A 16,251-nucleotide genomic window follows, 5' to 3' on the forward strand; every position below is an offset into this window, starting at 1 on the left:
CCATCCCTGAATCATTTCATGTGCATCCTCACAGAGTGTGCACTATTGTGCATCAAACACTAATGTCCGGCTTTGTGGTTGCAATTTCTCGCCTCACTAAATGATGCGAGGGCATTTTCACACCGGGCTCAAGTGGGGTGGCCTGTGAGATGCAGGGGCATACTCGTGGTGGATGGCCCGCATAACTCACGGATTTGGGGCCCATGTGAGGCGTGTGACTCATGTGAGGCGAAGCACATGGATTTGGGGCCTACGAGGGAGCAAGATTCTTTCTTATTTGATTTGATGGGCCACGCTAAACCCGAGAAAAAACAACCCTTCCCAACTGGATGTGGGGCCTAAGCTATAAGATAAAGGGATAAATTCGCCTTTAACATTAGCATTGGGAAAATGATCTTAACATTAGATCTGCTAATTGGTTATCGGTGGAGAGGTTCAGTAGTAGATGACATTTCACATGGAAAGGTTGAAAAAGCGGTGATTAATAGGGGGGCATTTTCCCACCGGGCTCGAGTGGGGTGGCCCGTGGGATGCAGGGGCACGCTCGGGGTGGGTGGCTTGCATAACCCATGGATTTGGGGCCTGTGTGAGGCGGGTGACTTATGTGAGGCGAAGCCCATAGATTTGGGACCCACAAGGGGGAGGAACCCATAGATTTAGGGCCCACGAGGAGGGTTCGGCCGAGGACCTAACCCATGGATTTGAGGCCTGGGCTATGAGATAAAGGGATTAATTCGTCATGCTCTAACAATTCGAGCTTCTAGAGTAAGTGGTTAATTGTCCTGCATCACTAAACATCATATGTTGCATATTGATAATTGCTTGATGACACCTTGTTATAGACCGCATTTTATTAAAAAAGTGAAGGATGTAACAGGACCATAAGCTTGGGTAGATGCTCCGGCATACTTGTAGAAGTTATACTTCTCACCATATCATGTTAGTCAAAGGGGGGAAAAACTAACATATATGATAAATTTCATTGAGCACATACCATAGAATAAATGGAAAGAGTGTAGGATGAGGTCAGCAATGATAGTTTCTTATGAAACTATAAATAGTAACTTGGCAAGAGAAGCATCTACTGTGCAATAGGTTACACATAAAAAGCAGCAAATAGACGTTCCATGTTGCAGATTTCAATCAATTGTACAGCCAAATTCAATTCCAACTTCTACGAGGGGCAATCGAGAGGTTGAAAGCATCTAGTCATCATGAGAATTGCAGTCTTGCTTCTTCTTTTTTCCCCTTTTAGCTAAAACCACTAAGCAACTGAAAACGCATCCTGATGATGACGAAGAAAGGCCTAAGAGGAACATGAGCACCTTGATCGTAAATAGGCAAACATTCCATTGGTTGAAAACATAAGCAAATCTAAAACAGCCACAACATGCAAGCACACGGACCTCACACTCACCTTGAGTTTAGTCTCATGAACAGTGAGAAAATTCATATTAGGTTCTATAGTTACGACATCTTCCTCTTTCTTCAATATTTCCTTTTTGTTAAGTGGTCTCTTCCGCACCTGCATTGAACAGACAATAAATTAAATAATTTACACTGCTTAGAAGACACACTATGGAAACCATCTATTATAGTGCAAGAAATCAATTACACAAGTGGGAGATCAAGAGAGAGAATAACTGGATCTTTAAAGATAAAGCCACCCATCTATCGTTTGGGGTGGAGAATATGTGACTTAATATCTGGGCCCTTGGCGCCTTAGTTCTAGGAGATCCATACCTCAGATTTTCTCTATGAATTGTCTTTGGTGATCGACAATGAACCCCATAAATTGGAGACCATATGCATATTCCACCCGCCACTGGTAGGTGGAAGCTCAATTTCGATGTTTCGTCAATAGGGAATCCAGGGTGGAGAGATATTAGGGGAGTGGTTAGAGAGATGATAAAGGTTAGGTGATTCTCTCTTTTTGGGGCAGCTGGGTTCAGCACTGAAGCTAAGGGCTAAGCCTATGACTATATGTAGCCAAGTTTTGGGGCCCAACTATTGCTGAAAGAGATCCCCTCAATGTTATTTCCTGGGCTCTTAATGGCAGAGAAGAACCTTGGAGCTCTCCTCTATCTCAGATGAGATTAGCCTCCTCGCATCTAAGCTAAACATTTCCTTTGCTCATGTTTGGGGAGATGCTAATTCCATGGATGGGGAATTTACAGGCTGTCTTCTCTGTTTGAGAAATTATTTTCATATCTCTTAATCTACCTCTTCTTTCTTGAACAGCTCTTGTTCCCCTTAATGAAATCATAATTTTTCACAAAAATTTAAAAAGGAAATCAACTAGGCATTCCCAACATATAAGATAAGCATGTTAATATTTTTCTTGAGCAGAAGCACCCAAAACAATTTCAGGGATGAAATTTCTGTTCCTCATTAAAAAAATAATTGCTTGCCAAGCAATAAAACAGAGAAAGGGAATGAATTTGCCGAATACAGCAGAGACATACCACTACTTTGATCTTAGCGACAGAACTAGTCTTCTCTCTATCTGCAGCGAAACTCTTCGAAAGATTATTTTCTGGCAATTCTCGAGTTCTGTTTGTCTGTCTGGTGGTAGCAAAGTATGGCTCTGAATCATCGAAGCTTCTGCCCCGAGAAGGATGATAGGAGGGAAGACCATCATATAACCCAGGAGCGGGCACCTAAAGACAAGATGGGATGAAATATCAGCAAAACAGTTGTAGATCTACCGGAACTTGAACAAAAATACCAATTCCAATGGCCAGGCTACAGCTCCAACACTAAAATTTCAGTAGAAGCAAACTCTAATTCTACAATATTTCCTGACAAAAAGGAGATCCATGCCATCAAAGAGATTAAAGACTGCTTTTCTAGGTAAGAGAAAGCATGACGGATCAAGTCCTAGTTGACTGAACTATGACTGCAAATTCAAAATCAAAACAGCAGATATGAGTACAGAATCATCGGTATACACAGGAAAATGAAGACTTTTCTTACTTCCGGTAGAAGGTCCGTGTCAAGTGAATGCAGATCCAAGATCCCAGGGCTGAGTTCATTTGGAGAGACGGAATCCTCGCCATTCTTCCGCTGGCTCGACGACCGTGAGTAATCGGGCGGGGTTGATGGCTCAGAGAAGAGCTCCGCACCTCCATTAACGTTCCGATGAACATTCCTGAATATTTTCGAATAATCCTACACATTTTTTTAAAAAAAAGCGATGATCAGCATCTGAAACTGCAGCAGAAGATCGATTTCTGCATAAAAAGAGCAGATCGAGGGACGGATTACCGCCGCATTGGAGGACTGGAGGTGTTGAAGGCCAGCTGATTGGAGCCATTTGCTGTTGGAGGAGGAATCAAGGAAGTTGTCAGAGTACTGGCGCTGGTGATGAGCAGAAGAAGTAGTAGATCGCTGCTGCATTTGTCTCCCAACGGCATTCATTTCTTTTATGTAATAGATGGAGAAATTAGGTGTTTGATAGAAGTCCTTGGAGGGATTTATAGTCGATCTCCAGCTTATATGAGAAAGAAACAATGCAGATAGAGAGAGAGAGAGAGAGAGAGAGAGAGACAGAATCTGATTTCTACGACCTGGTTCTTATTTTGTTGTTGGGAGAAAAGAGTAATGGAGGTTTTAAATGCAGATGATATTTTAGGGACGAGCTGAAGAAGAAGAGGAATAAAGAAGAAGAGAAATGAAAGGGTTTGAAAGTTGAAAACTTTGAAAAAGAAGACCGGGCAGCTTTGGGGAACGACGTACGATGGCTAGTGTAGTGAGTACTGAGTAGCCTCGACCAACGGAAGATTTTTACACGTGGATTTGAGGATTTAGATGTGTGGAATATGTGGTACGTGCCAGTGCAGATGTGAGGGATCGAGGACATCCATGGGGTGGGTCCGTTGCTCTTTAAGGCCACCAAGGACGCGGATTGCATACTGACCCTGCCGGTACCGATGTAGCCACTTGTTGGTGCTATGTGGACCTGGTCATGATGTATGTGTTCCATCCACGCTGTCTATCCATTTTTCCAACTCATTTTATGAAATGGGTCCAAAAATGATGTGGATCTGAATCTCAGGTGGACCACACCACTGGAAAACGGTAGTGATTGAACGCTCACCATAAAAAACTTCCCAGGGCCCACTATAATGTTTCTTTGCCATCCAACCTGTTGATAAGGATACATAGACGTGGATGAAATGAAAACACAAATATCAGCTTGGTCCAAAACTTTTGTGGCCCCAAGAAGTTGTTAATGGTAGGCGTTCAATCGTCACTGTGTTCCTGTGGTGTGGTCCACATAAGACTTTTATCTTTTAATTTTTCATATTGTACTTTAAAATGAGCTTTAAAAATGGATGGACGGTATGGATAAAATAGATAAAGAATGGTGAGGTCCACGGAGCAGCGACCAGGGTGGACTTCCGTATTGGCACGGTCAGCCTTCAATCCAATCCGTCTTCCACTTTCATAGGATTTGGGACGCTGCGAACCAAATCCTGTGCGACCCACCACAATAGAATTGTAAAATCCCGTCCGTCCATCAGTTTTAGCAACTCCTGTTCAGATGCTAACCCAAAAACGATGGAGATCTAACTCTTAAGTGCGCCACACCACAAGACACTGTGGGGGATTGAGCACCCACCAATGACACCTTCTTAAGAGACGCATAGCAGTTCTGGATAAGGCTTTTATTTGTATTTTCCCTTCATCCTGGTACGAATCTCCCTGTGAACAGCTTGACGCCGTAGAAACGTCGTGGTGGGCCCCGTGAAGCTTGAAATGATGAGCGTTTCCATCCCCAGTATTTCATGTGGCCCACCCCACCTGCTTTTGAGATCCTCCTCAAAAGTTCACCCCTAGCACGAGCCGGAGAACTGATGGAGGGTGCTGATGAGTGATATCACACACGTCCCAGCAGACTTGGTGCCCAGGTATTAGCACCACCATGGTATGTGTTTTATCTGCCTGTTCATCCATTTTGAGAGCTCATTTTAAGGCACGAGGGTAAAAATGATCCAAATCTCGGTGGACCGCACCACATGAAACAGCAGGGATTGAATGTCTACTGATGGATGGTAAATCGATATTACGGTTGGCCATAGGAAGCTTTTAATGGTAACCATTCAATTCCTACTGTTTTATGTAGTGTGGTCCACATGAGATTTAAATCTGCCTAGTTTTTGGACCCATGCCCTAAAATGAGCAGGCAAATTGATTGTGTGGATAAAAAACAGAGCCCGCATAGGTTTGACACCAGCAAGCTGGCTGGCTGGTGCAGGGGTGAGTAGCCAAACCACATCCGAAGGGAATTCGTGTGTGCTATCATGTGCACGGTGGCTTGTGTTGCACGTTGCTTGGGTGCGTTTGCAGATAGCGATTCTGCCAGTAAGGTCTATGATTCAGGAATCCAAAGTAGGTTTGGTCCGTGAGTTAGGTGGGTGCGCCGTTGAAATTACATGTAGTCAGGAATCCCTTGCAACCACAAGCATTATCCACGGTGATGATTTTACTATATCTGTCCTATCTTCTTTTATTTAACTATATTACTTTAATAGATATCCAAAACTCAATTAACCCACGCCACAAGAAATGGTGAGAACGAAACCACAGCTGTTGGAACTTTATTAAAGCCAAAATGGTTTTCATATGCTCTGGCATCCAACTCATAAGGTGATTCCTACCAAGGGAAAACACAAGCATGGGTTTAATCCAGAGCTCGTACCCAGCCCGTAAGAAGGTTCCAACAGCTGGTTTTCAATTCACGGTTTTCTTGTAATGCATGTGGCCCACTTGAGTTCTACATATCATTTATATTTGGTTTCATGACATAAAATGAGGTGGCGAAGTAGGTGGACAAAATGATATAACATGAGCATGACCTCTAGGAAAGCTTGACATTCCCGTAACCCATGTCAATGACAAGTCAGTGTTCAGTTGAGCTGGCTTGTGGCTTGTGGGTCAATCAACTAAATTGTTGGGTGAGTTACAGGCATGGATGTGAAAATTGTGCAATCGTTCATCTTCAAGAAACCCAATTTGTTATTGTCCATTCATGCAAATCAAGTGAAATAGAGTGTGATTAATCATCCATCTTCTAGTTTAGGATACTTGGCAAACAATGGTAAGTATAAAATAAGTGGGACTATTCAAACAACTCTTAAATGATGGTAAATAAATAATAATGACTTTTGAGGAGTTCAATGAGATAAAAATACTTATATAATTGTGGCTCAAAATCAACGTAAAAAATCATGAAATGGAATAAGGTTGGGGAGCTATAAAATCTATCATGTTAGAGCTAGGTATCGAGTCGAGTCGGACTGAGTTAGGGCTGACTTGACTCGATCCGGTTTTGAAATAGCCTAACCCGAACTCGACTTGACTCAATACCGAGTCTGGTATGCCCGAACCAATTCGATTCCAGATCTAGCCTAGACTAATTCGAACCGAGTCCGACCCGATCAAAAGTACAAAGTCGGTTTGAGTTGGCACAAATTCAGATCTAGAGATGAGGGAGGGAGGGAGGAAGTGAGGAGGAGAGAGAGAGAGAGAGAGAGAGAGAGAGAGAGAGAGAGAGAGAGAGGGGGAGGGTGGTGGGTGGCTGCTAGGCTTGGAAGATGAGGGAGGGAGGGAGTGGAGAGGAGAGAGAGAGAGAGAGAGAGAGAGAGAGGAGGAGGAGGAGGAGGAGGAGGAGGAGGGTGATGATGGTGGTGGGTGGTTGCCAGGCTTGGAAGATGAGGGAGGGAGTGGAGAGGAGAGAGAGGAGGAGGAGGAGGAGGGTGGTGATGGTGGTGGGTGGCTGCTGGGCTTGGAAGAGGAGGGAGGGAGGGAGGGAGGGAGTGGAGAGGAGAGAAAGAGAGGAGGGTGGTGGGTGGTTGTCAGGTTTGGAAGAGAAGGAGGATGAGGGAGGGAGAGAGAAGGTTTGACATCGAATCGAGGTCGGATGCAGTGTATAGGGTTAGATATACTTAAAAATTAAAAAATTTTATTCTATATATCTGAATCTGAGTCAAGTTGGTTTCGGATCGAGTTGAGTTTCATCGAATCGAGTTTTGGGTTGAGTTACTGGGTAACTCGAACTCGACTCGGTTTGAAATCGAATTGGGCGAAGCCTACTCGGTTCAGACCGACTCACCCATTCAGTTCAAGTCGAGTCAGGTTCGAACGAGTCAAGTCGAGTCGAGTCAAGTCAATGCCCAACTCTAGTGATGTATATATATGATCCATGCTATCTCCAAAATGAGGCAATTGGTAAGCTCAAGTGAACCGGACCACAGGAAATTAGGTGATAATGTCCGCACAGATATGCCTCTGTCATCTAACCTATTTATAAGGTCACAAATACATGTATCAAGGGAATAAATAAACATCAGCTTCCTCCAAAACTTTTGTCTCCCAAGTAGTCTTCCAACATTAGGCGTTCAATTCGCACTTCTCCTTGTGGTGTGGTCTACTTAAACTTTAGATTTGCCTCATTTTCTGAATTAAAGCCCTAAAATGTGCTAGTGGAACAGATGGACAGCATGAATAAGATACATCATAGTGGGCCCTACAATTTTTAGAGGCAAAAAAATCGTTGGAATGTATTACATGAAGTCCGTAGCTTTGCAAATAAACTCTGTCATGTCAATGTCGACATGGGGACCGCTGCTGCAATTACACACATATAATCATAACTTTTCTAACAATGAATTACAACGGTAAACAAAAAAATCCAACAGACCCTATTCAAAATTTTGATTTTGCTCCTGGCCCAATGACAGTCCTAGAAAAGGTTCACATACCAAGCACCTGCCTCATTTTGAGGACTGAAAAGCTGAACGGTGTAGTACTCATGAAAAGTTAAAAAGGGATGGACGGATTGGCTACTCCCCCTGCCACCAGTCGGGTGGCTGATGGTCGGTGCTCTGTGGGCCCCACCATGATGTATGCGTTTCATCCATTCCATTCATCCATTTTTATAGATCATTTTCGGAGTTTTATCCAAAAATTAGAGGGATATAAATCTCATGTGGACCATACCACAGGAAAATAATAGTGATTGGATATCCCCCATTAAAATCATCCTAAGGCCCATTGTACTGTTTATTTGAAATCAAATATGTTGATTAGGTCATACAGACCCAGATGAAAGGCAAAAAAGAAAAAAACAAAGATCATCTTGATCCAAAACTTTTATGGCTCCCAAAAAGTTTTTAATGGTCAATGTTCATTCAACATTGTTTCCTGTAATATGGTCCACTTGAGATTGGGATATACCTAATTTTTGGTCTCATAGCATAAATGATATATAAAAATAGATGGACGGCATGGATTAAACACATAAATCATGGTATGGCCTATAGAGCACCAACCATCATCCATTGGCGGGTGGCAGGGGGAGTAGCCAATCCGTTTCCCATGTTTGGCCCACCTAATGAACGGTCTGCCCTGATTATTAGTCCACTTACACGGCCGTACCATTGCCAAGGATGAACATGTCCCGTCGGCCCATGCTGGGAACCTAGGACTATAATCTTACTCCACCGGGGATCCGTTGGGTGCATGGTATTAAATTGGATTGAGTGGTATGGAACTGCATTTGGCCATATAAATACCATTGGGTGTTTGATAACAACATGAAGGATGAAATTAATCTTGTATTACATATTTTAATGCCAACGGTGAGTACTGTAAGATTTCTAGGGAATTTTAAAATCCACTATAATTGTGGGCCCTACATTGATGCATGGGTTTTATTTATGCCGTTCATCCATACATGCCTTTTATAGGTGATATTTAAGTTGTATGTGCATGCAGGTGACCAAACTGAGCTGTGAAACATTGTTAGTTGATTATAATTCAATGATCCACCACAAGCAAGCTTCACATGAAATGGTATATTTAACAATGAATGAATTTAATCCCAAGCTAACAGTGCCGTGTCTACTGACAGTGGGTGTGTAATTACAAAAAATAAAAATAAAAAAAATAAATAATTTAATCCCAAACATGGGATTTTATTTTATTTTATTTTTTTAAAAGTCACACACACCCTACACACCCACGCCAGTGGAATTTCACCACCTATGGGTACTCGAACCCTTGACCGGAAGTTGAAACTCCCAACCACGTGCATCAGGTTATCCACAGAGAGGGGAATCAAACTCGTGTCTATGGGGTACAAACCAATAACCAAAGCCGTTCGCCCAAACCATGACAGGTGAATAGCAAACACACCGTTCGCATCAGGAACCCTTGCAAGTCAAACATTACACTTTCTTTCCTCTACTTTCTCCCAATCCAAACACGCCCTAAAGAGTCCACTAACCCAGCAAGAGTAAGGACCCAGAAAAACGAAATTCCCAAACATGGGATTGCATTGTAAAAACACCCTCATACGTCCAGACATGCAATCATCATGTAATAAATGATTTTAGTTACATGTCAAGTCAACTCCATTGAATGCACCGACGTACTTCACGGATGGAACAAGCACACTTGTGAAAGATTGGAACCACTAATAAGGATGACCTAGGGGTATCAATGGGCCGGTATCTGGCCTGAAAAATATAATTTTGTATATTTTGAATGGTCTGGCCCGATGGGTCGGGCCGAGACCACCCTAGTCCTAGCCTGTTGACATACTAGGAAAATTAGGTGGGGCCCAATAAGATGTTTGTGAGAAATTCACTGTCTATCAGTTTTGTAAGATCACTTTAGAACTTTAGAAGAAAACGGTGCAGAATCTAAAATTAAACTAGGCTACAATAAAAGAAAAGGTAAGTTGCAGAATTTTTACCATTGAAACTTCCTAAAAGTCAGACAGCTTACATGACATCCATGCCGACTGTAACTCCATTTCTACTGGGAATAACTGAAAACACAAATATTAGCCTGAATGAAAACTTTTTGTATCCTGGCATTTTTATTTTATTTTATTTTATTCAACAGTGAGCTCACACAACAGAAAATGGGGTGAATTTCTCACAAACATCACAATGGCCCTGCCTAAGTTCTACAGCAGGAATTTCATATCCCCGTCACTATGGATCTCATCTTTAACGCCTATTGGTTGGGCTGTGCCACAGTTGAGCTTCCAACGGGCGCGGATTTACCATGGAAGCCTTTTGCACGAAGGTCCTGCGTAATGATCTGGGTGGGGCCCACCGAAATGTATGTTAGAAATCCATTTCGTCCATCCTTTCTGAGAGCTCAATTTAGGACGTGCCGAAAATGAGGTGAATACAAAACTCAAGTGGGTCACACGTGAGGGAAAATTGGGAAAAGAAATTCCTACTGTTGAAATCTTCGTAGGCTTCACCTTGATGTTTATATGCTATCCAAACGGTTTACAACGTCATACATAGTGTGATAAAGAGAAAACACAAAAAATATAGCCTGATACAAAAGTTTTACATCCATAAGAATGCTTCAATGATTCTTATTGAAATCCCAATGTTTTCTCTCATGTGGCCCACTTGAGTGTTGGATGCACTTAATTTTCGGTCACACATTCTAAATTAAGCTCTAAAAACGGATGGACGGGGTGGATTTCTCACAGACATTGATGTGGACCCCACCCGGCATCCTTGTGCAGGAACTTCCTGCTGAAGGCTTTAGCAGGAAATCCAAGTCCTGCTTCCAACTTATATGACTGTGAATTTGTCCATAGTTGCATGCCACGTGACAGGGCTGCCCCATGCGTGTGGACGGTCACACTTCTCAAATGTATTTTTGTTTGGGTCCGTTAGAGGAGGTGTCACGTGCAACGCACGTATCTACCCACCGAATCTACCTACATGGCTAGGTAAGATGCGAGAGATAAAAAAGGCTTTTCAAGACCGTGCGGTCCTAATCGCGGGGCCCACCCTGATGTATTGATGCATGTACTCTGTTCACGCTGTCCATCCGTTTTTCCAGATCTTTTAGGGCATTATCCCAAAACAATGATGCATATCAAATTATCAGGTGGACCATGCTTATAAGAAAGAGTGGGGACTGACCATTAATGGGCCACAAAAGTTTTAGAAAGACAGTCTTTTCTAATTTTGTCAAATTGGTCCATTCAATTGTTAGAAATCTCACAAGAGACAAAAGAATCAATTAAAAAAGACCTCATGATTTTCATTAGGAATTCGCTATACCTAAAACTGTGAATTTTTATTCATCTTAATATTTACTAACTCATAATTAAATTTTGTTAAATAAATATTGGCTACTTACAATTTAAAGCATACTTTTCATTTTCAAGTACTTAAATATTATTTAATGGTAGAAAACGGGAGGATTTATAATCCATTCGATTTGAATTGGTGCTTTCTGCGTCATGGTAATTGTGAGGAAGCATTCATGATAATTAGCTTTATATAGTTTATTTGTGAAAATGTATGTATATTCAACTATGGACCACACATAAAATTTAGTCAAGTTCGACTCATTGGTAATAATATTAGCTAAGCCTCATTTGGCCACTACAAGAGCAATTATCCATAACTATCATGGAGAAATCATTAGCGAATGAGATAAATTAGTTACATTTGTATATGAAAAATTGAGATTGATTAATATAATGAAGGTCATCCAAAAGTGAAACAAGTGTTAGAAGTGCATTTAATTGATTTAATATTGATGAACCTAGAAACAGGGATCAAAGATTGGAACCGACTTCGGATAAGAAATATAAAATATTCTATAATAAAGTGGAACACATGGTTCACCTAAAAATTGGATCCTTTTTGGATAATGTTCTAAGAAATATATATATATATATATATACACAAATGCACACACACCTCACCCACATCCACACACACCGTTATGAGATTTCACCACTAACGGGTATTCAGAACTCTGGACCTAGTGTTGAAACTCTTGTGAGTTTACCAATAGGGCAAGAATAAGGACCCTTAGATTGATCTCAACCATTCATGTTCTTATTCGTACTACATAGAAGCCATGGGTTGTAATCATGCTTCGTTGATGATCTGACCTTTGAATCTTAAATTTAAATATGGGCTCTTAAAAAAGTTATTACTCAATTATCCACATGCATCTTTGTCACAATCATCCATGCAAAAGATAAATCTTCCTATGAACCATGTAGCTTGGAATCAAGAACTTGAACGGTTAAGATCATCGTCTAAGATACAATTTCGGGGAGAAAAGCAGTTCCCAAACCATATTAGTGCGTTGGACAGGGTGCCCTTTGAAAATGGAGAGGGAATAGGGATAAAAAGAATGAAAGAAAAATGTAAAGAGGAGATCTTACGGAGCGCATGAATTTTGTAGTGACTCCCCCATCAACGATGGCATGTTGGTGGAAGCCGGTTAGGTGACACCCAAGCCTCATCCAAGACAGTGCAGCCGTTACCATCAGGGCCCACCTTGATGTATGTATTATACATTCATGTTGTCCATTCATTTTTCTAGGTCATTTTAGGGCATTATTCCAAAGATGAAGCACATCCAAATACCAACAGACCACACCATAATAAATAGTGGTGATTAAACGCCCTACCATTAAAAACATCTCGGGCCACACCTTAACGTTTACCTGGTGTTTATTTGCCTTCCAATCTATTGATAAGTTCACATAAACTTAGATGAATGGAAAAACAAACATCAGCTTGATCCAAAACTTTCGTGGCCCATTAATGGCAATCACCACAGTTTCATATGGCATGGTGTACTTGATAATTGGATGCAGTGGTGATTGAACGTCCTATTATTAAAAACTTCTTTGGGTGCACCTTAATGTTTTGGTATTGTTTATTTGTCATTCACTCTATTGATAAGTTCAGGTAAATATAGATGAAGGGTAAAAACAAATAGTAGCTAGATCCAAAACTTTTGTCACCCATTAATGGCCAATTACTACTGTTTCCTATTGCTTCCTATGGTATGACCCACCTGGTAATTGAATCTGCTTCTTTTTTGAGATAATGCCCTAAAATGATATAGGAAGACGGATGGACTGCATGGCTACATAATACATACACCGGAGGTGAGCCCTGGGGTAAGGGCCGCACCATCTTAGGTGAGTTTGGATCCCACCTAATCCGCTCCCCTTAGCATGATTGGTGACAAAAAAAAATCCAAATAGCCGTAGCAGAGTCATCGCGGTGGGATTTTAAAAATACAAAAAGGGCCTTGAGAAAGCAAGCTCATACCCTCATAGGGTAATTTCGTCATAATGCTAATGGTACCCAGAGTATAGGTCCTCAAGAACACTTTTGCACCTGAAATTTGAACTTTCTATATTTTAAAATTCCTAAAATATCGTTAATTCATTTAAAATGTCATGTAAAATCTATGTCAACTCATGGAGTTCTCTGCTCCAGGGAAACTAAGCACCCATTTAGGAGATTGGATTTCAAATACCTAGATTTCCAATTAAGGTGATTTAGAACTAACTGTATTCTGAATCCTTGGATTACATTTGTGTTTGTACGATTGGTGCACAATAAATATTTATGGCCGCTAAGTAAGTTTTAGTCCCACTGGGCATGCCAACAATTTATTATGTTAATTCAATCAAACAAGATCACACGTGTGATTAACGGTATGTATTCAGATTTCGCGTGTGATTATGATGCATGGGTATACTGGAGTCTACTTAACTCAACGTTTGATTGAACTGTTAGTATCCCCCACACTGAGTCATACTGATTTGAGATTGGATGCAAGATCTTGCTATCCTCTTAACCAATGGTTGTAACTAGTGGTCAGGCAATTTGTAAATGGTATGAGTTAGCCCTTCAGAATGGATTCTTTTTCCCAGGTGTCAATGAACTCAAAGACCTGTTCTTTCACTAGTACTTTTACAAAATACTTCTTAAAAGAATGAAAATGAACAAATAAATAATGATGGCTGAACAATACTGATTTCATTACTTGAATCTTTGACTCATTATAATCAGCAAAGTATTAAAAATAACCTAGAGAAATAAATAATAAATAAATAAATAACTATTTGTCTACCAGAACAGACAAATGAGGTGAATATTTGACAAGATGTGACCGAATAGTTGTGATCACCTAAGTAGGAATCAATAGAACGGGATCCAACAACTTAAAGTTGTGGACATTTAATCCAATCCTATAATATTATAGCGTTAGACATTAGGTAGTAGCGATCTGTGCTAGAACTAGGCTAGGCTATGCTAAGATAAAGACAATAAATGAAATGTAAATTAAAAAGTAGATAGGTGTGTTTGGCGTATGGCCTTAAACTCTACTTCGCATGTTCCTCTTATAGCTTGTTGAGGCGTCTAAACCCTCGTTGGGTTTCCTTTCTGATCTTGGATCCTTCACGATTATGACTTGCATTCTGTATAAGAAATCTCCTAGACGTATTTGAAACTACTGGCCTCTAGGATCTTCTTCTCGTATATGATCCTTTAGATGAGAGATCTTCATGGCCCACTTATTGAATTCGAGATTTATCAAGAGAACCTCTGGGGCTGATCTTAAACCTCAAATTGATCCTGGCCACTCATCTGGTTGAACTCTGTCTCTTCTGCTCTAGGTGTTGGACGGTCCGGATCCACCTGATACCAATCTATTATCGGAGATAGGTCAGATTTAATTCTCTTGTTCTTTTAATTTCATTTAATGTACGACTTGGGACCCATTCTGGTCGATGACCATTCTCTCATGATTTGGGTCCAAACCATACCCATATTTGCTTGGATAAGGGTCCCATCTTTGAATATTAGGAATCTTCTCGAATGTCATTGATTTTAAGAATGTCTTTGCAAAGATATCTTATTTTGAAAGGACTGTAAGAGACGGCTTCGCTGAGTGTATCATAGCCAAATGTGTAATAAGATATGCCTCTCTTAGCGGGTCTTTTATAGATGTGGCGGGCACGCTACCTTATCTAACTGGCACATGAATCCGTGGCCACATGTCATCCAATGATTTAATCTTCTAAAAGCATGCGTAAAGGTTCGTGACTTCCCATTAATAATGAAATGCGTAATGTCAAAGGAAGATCAAGCGAAGATACTCCCAAGTGTGAGTAGAATTTTTGCTAGTGTTAATCTTGCAGTGTCGACACATGGTGGCCTTTTGTTAGTCCACATCAAGGCATAGAAAATGGGTATAAATAATTTGGATAGCGTGTTGAATGTCAAAAATTGCATATTTTTTCCTAATTATATCTTAGTTTTAGAAACATGATAATGCTCAATGGTATATTTTATACATGCTTGTGTTACAAGGTGAATCTGAGAGCTTGGTTTGAAAAGAATGTTAAAAACATGAATTTGATGCTCAAGAATTACCAAAGCAAGGAGTGGATCTTAGGAGATTAAGATTGAAAATTTCAAGACCTCAAGATCCAAGAAAACTAAGTGTAAAGGATTGAGAAAGACTGGCAAAAGCACAAGCTAAACAGAAAAAAAAACAAACAGTTTGGTCCGACCAAAAGTGCACAAAACAGTCTTACAAAAATTGTGATTTTCATACTATAATTCGGTCTGACCTGAGTCAACTTCGGTCCCACTGAAATCGCGAAAAACTGTCCAGCAAGAAATTAGGATTTTCAGGCTTAATTTGGTCCGACCTGAACCAACTTCGGTTCGACTGAAGCCAACTTCGGCTCGAGATTTCGGTTGGACTTGGTCTGACCTAAATACTCTACATATAAATTTCAGAAACGACTTCGGTCCGACTGAAGCGTAACACGGCTGTGTAAGTCAAGGCAGTTTCGCGATTGGATTGCAAAAATTTGAAGTTGGTGTATAAGATGGAGCTTCACAACTATAAATAGGAGTCCCTAAGACATTCCTAGGCATCTTTTACGGTTTAAGGAGTAGAGCAAAAGGGTGGAAAACTGCGGTCAAGAGTTTTTTTTTCTTCCTTAGTTTATTTTCATGTTTTATTTAAGAGATTTTAGTTTAATCATGTTTAATTATGATTAACTAAACCTCTTAGATAGGGCCAAGAGGTGAAGCTTATAGCGTGATTGATATGTTTATCTTGCTTTGATTCTTATTTATATTGAACTTTATTGATTTCTAGTTGATTTTAAGGAATATTTTCAGTTTTCTATGGTTGTTGTGACTCAAATTACAACAAACACTGCGATAGCTTTGAATATCTTTTTTTCCTATTTGAGATTGTGGGATTGGTAAATCTTGTTGTTCACCATCGTCTCCTGGGCATGGTAAGATGATGGAATTCCTTCCAAATCTTCACAATCATCATCCATTGAGGCTACTTCAATGAAAAGTTCAGAGATTTGATCATCTATTCTTCCAATTGGATAAGATAGGACTCTAA

General features: G+C 40.6%; 1 protein-coding gene across 2 annotated transcripts in view; it reads right to left on the bottom strand.

Moving 5' to 3' along the window:
• The window catches only part of LOC131223102 (kinesin-like protein KIN-13B), a 28,594-nt gene extending 24,846 nt beyond the window's left edge, over positions 1–3,748 (bottom strand). Inside the window, exons 1-4 of one of the 2 annotated variants that reach the window (XM_058218408.1) lie at positions 3,268–3,748; positions 2,977–3,171; positions 2,466–2,660; positions 1,418–1,525 (exon numbers count right to left, since the gene is read on the bottom strand). In XM_058218408.1, the coding sequence (XP_058074391.1) occupies positions 1,418–1,525; positions 2,466–2,660; positions 2,977–3,171; positions 3,268–3,420 (651 nt within the window). In that variant the 5' untranslated portion in view covers positions 3,421–3,748. The remainder of the gene's footprint in view (positions 1–1,417; positions 1,526–2,465; positions 2,661–2,976; positions 3,172–3,267) is intronic. The other variant, XM_058218407.1, reaches the window with a different exon arrangement.
• Positions 3,749–16,251: the final 12,503 nt, after the last annotated feature.

The sequence above is a fragment of the Magnolia sinica genome, chromosome 13, assembly GCF_029962835.1.
Source record: "Magnolia sinica isolate HGM2019 chromosome 13, MsV1, whole genome shotgun sequence".
Classification (NCBI taxonomy): domain Eukaryota; kingdom Viridiplantae; phylum Streptophyta; class Magnoliopsida; order Magnoliales; family Magnoliaceae; genus Magnolia; species Magnolia sinica.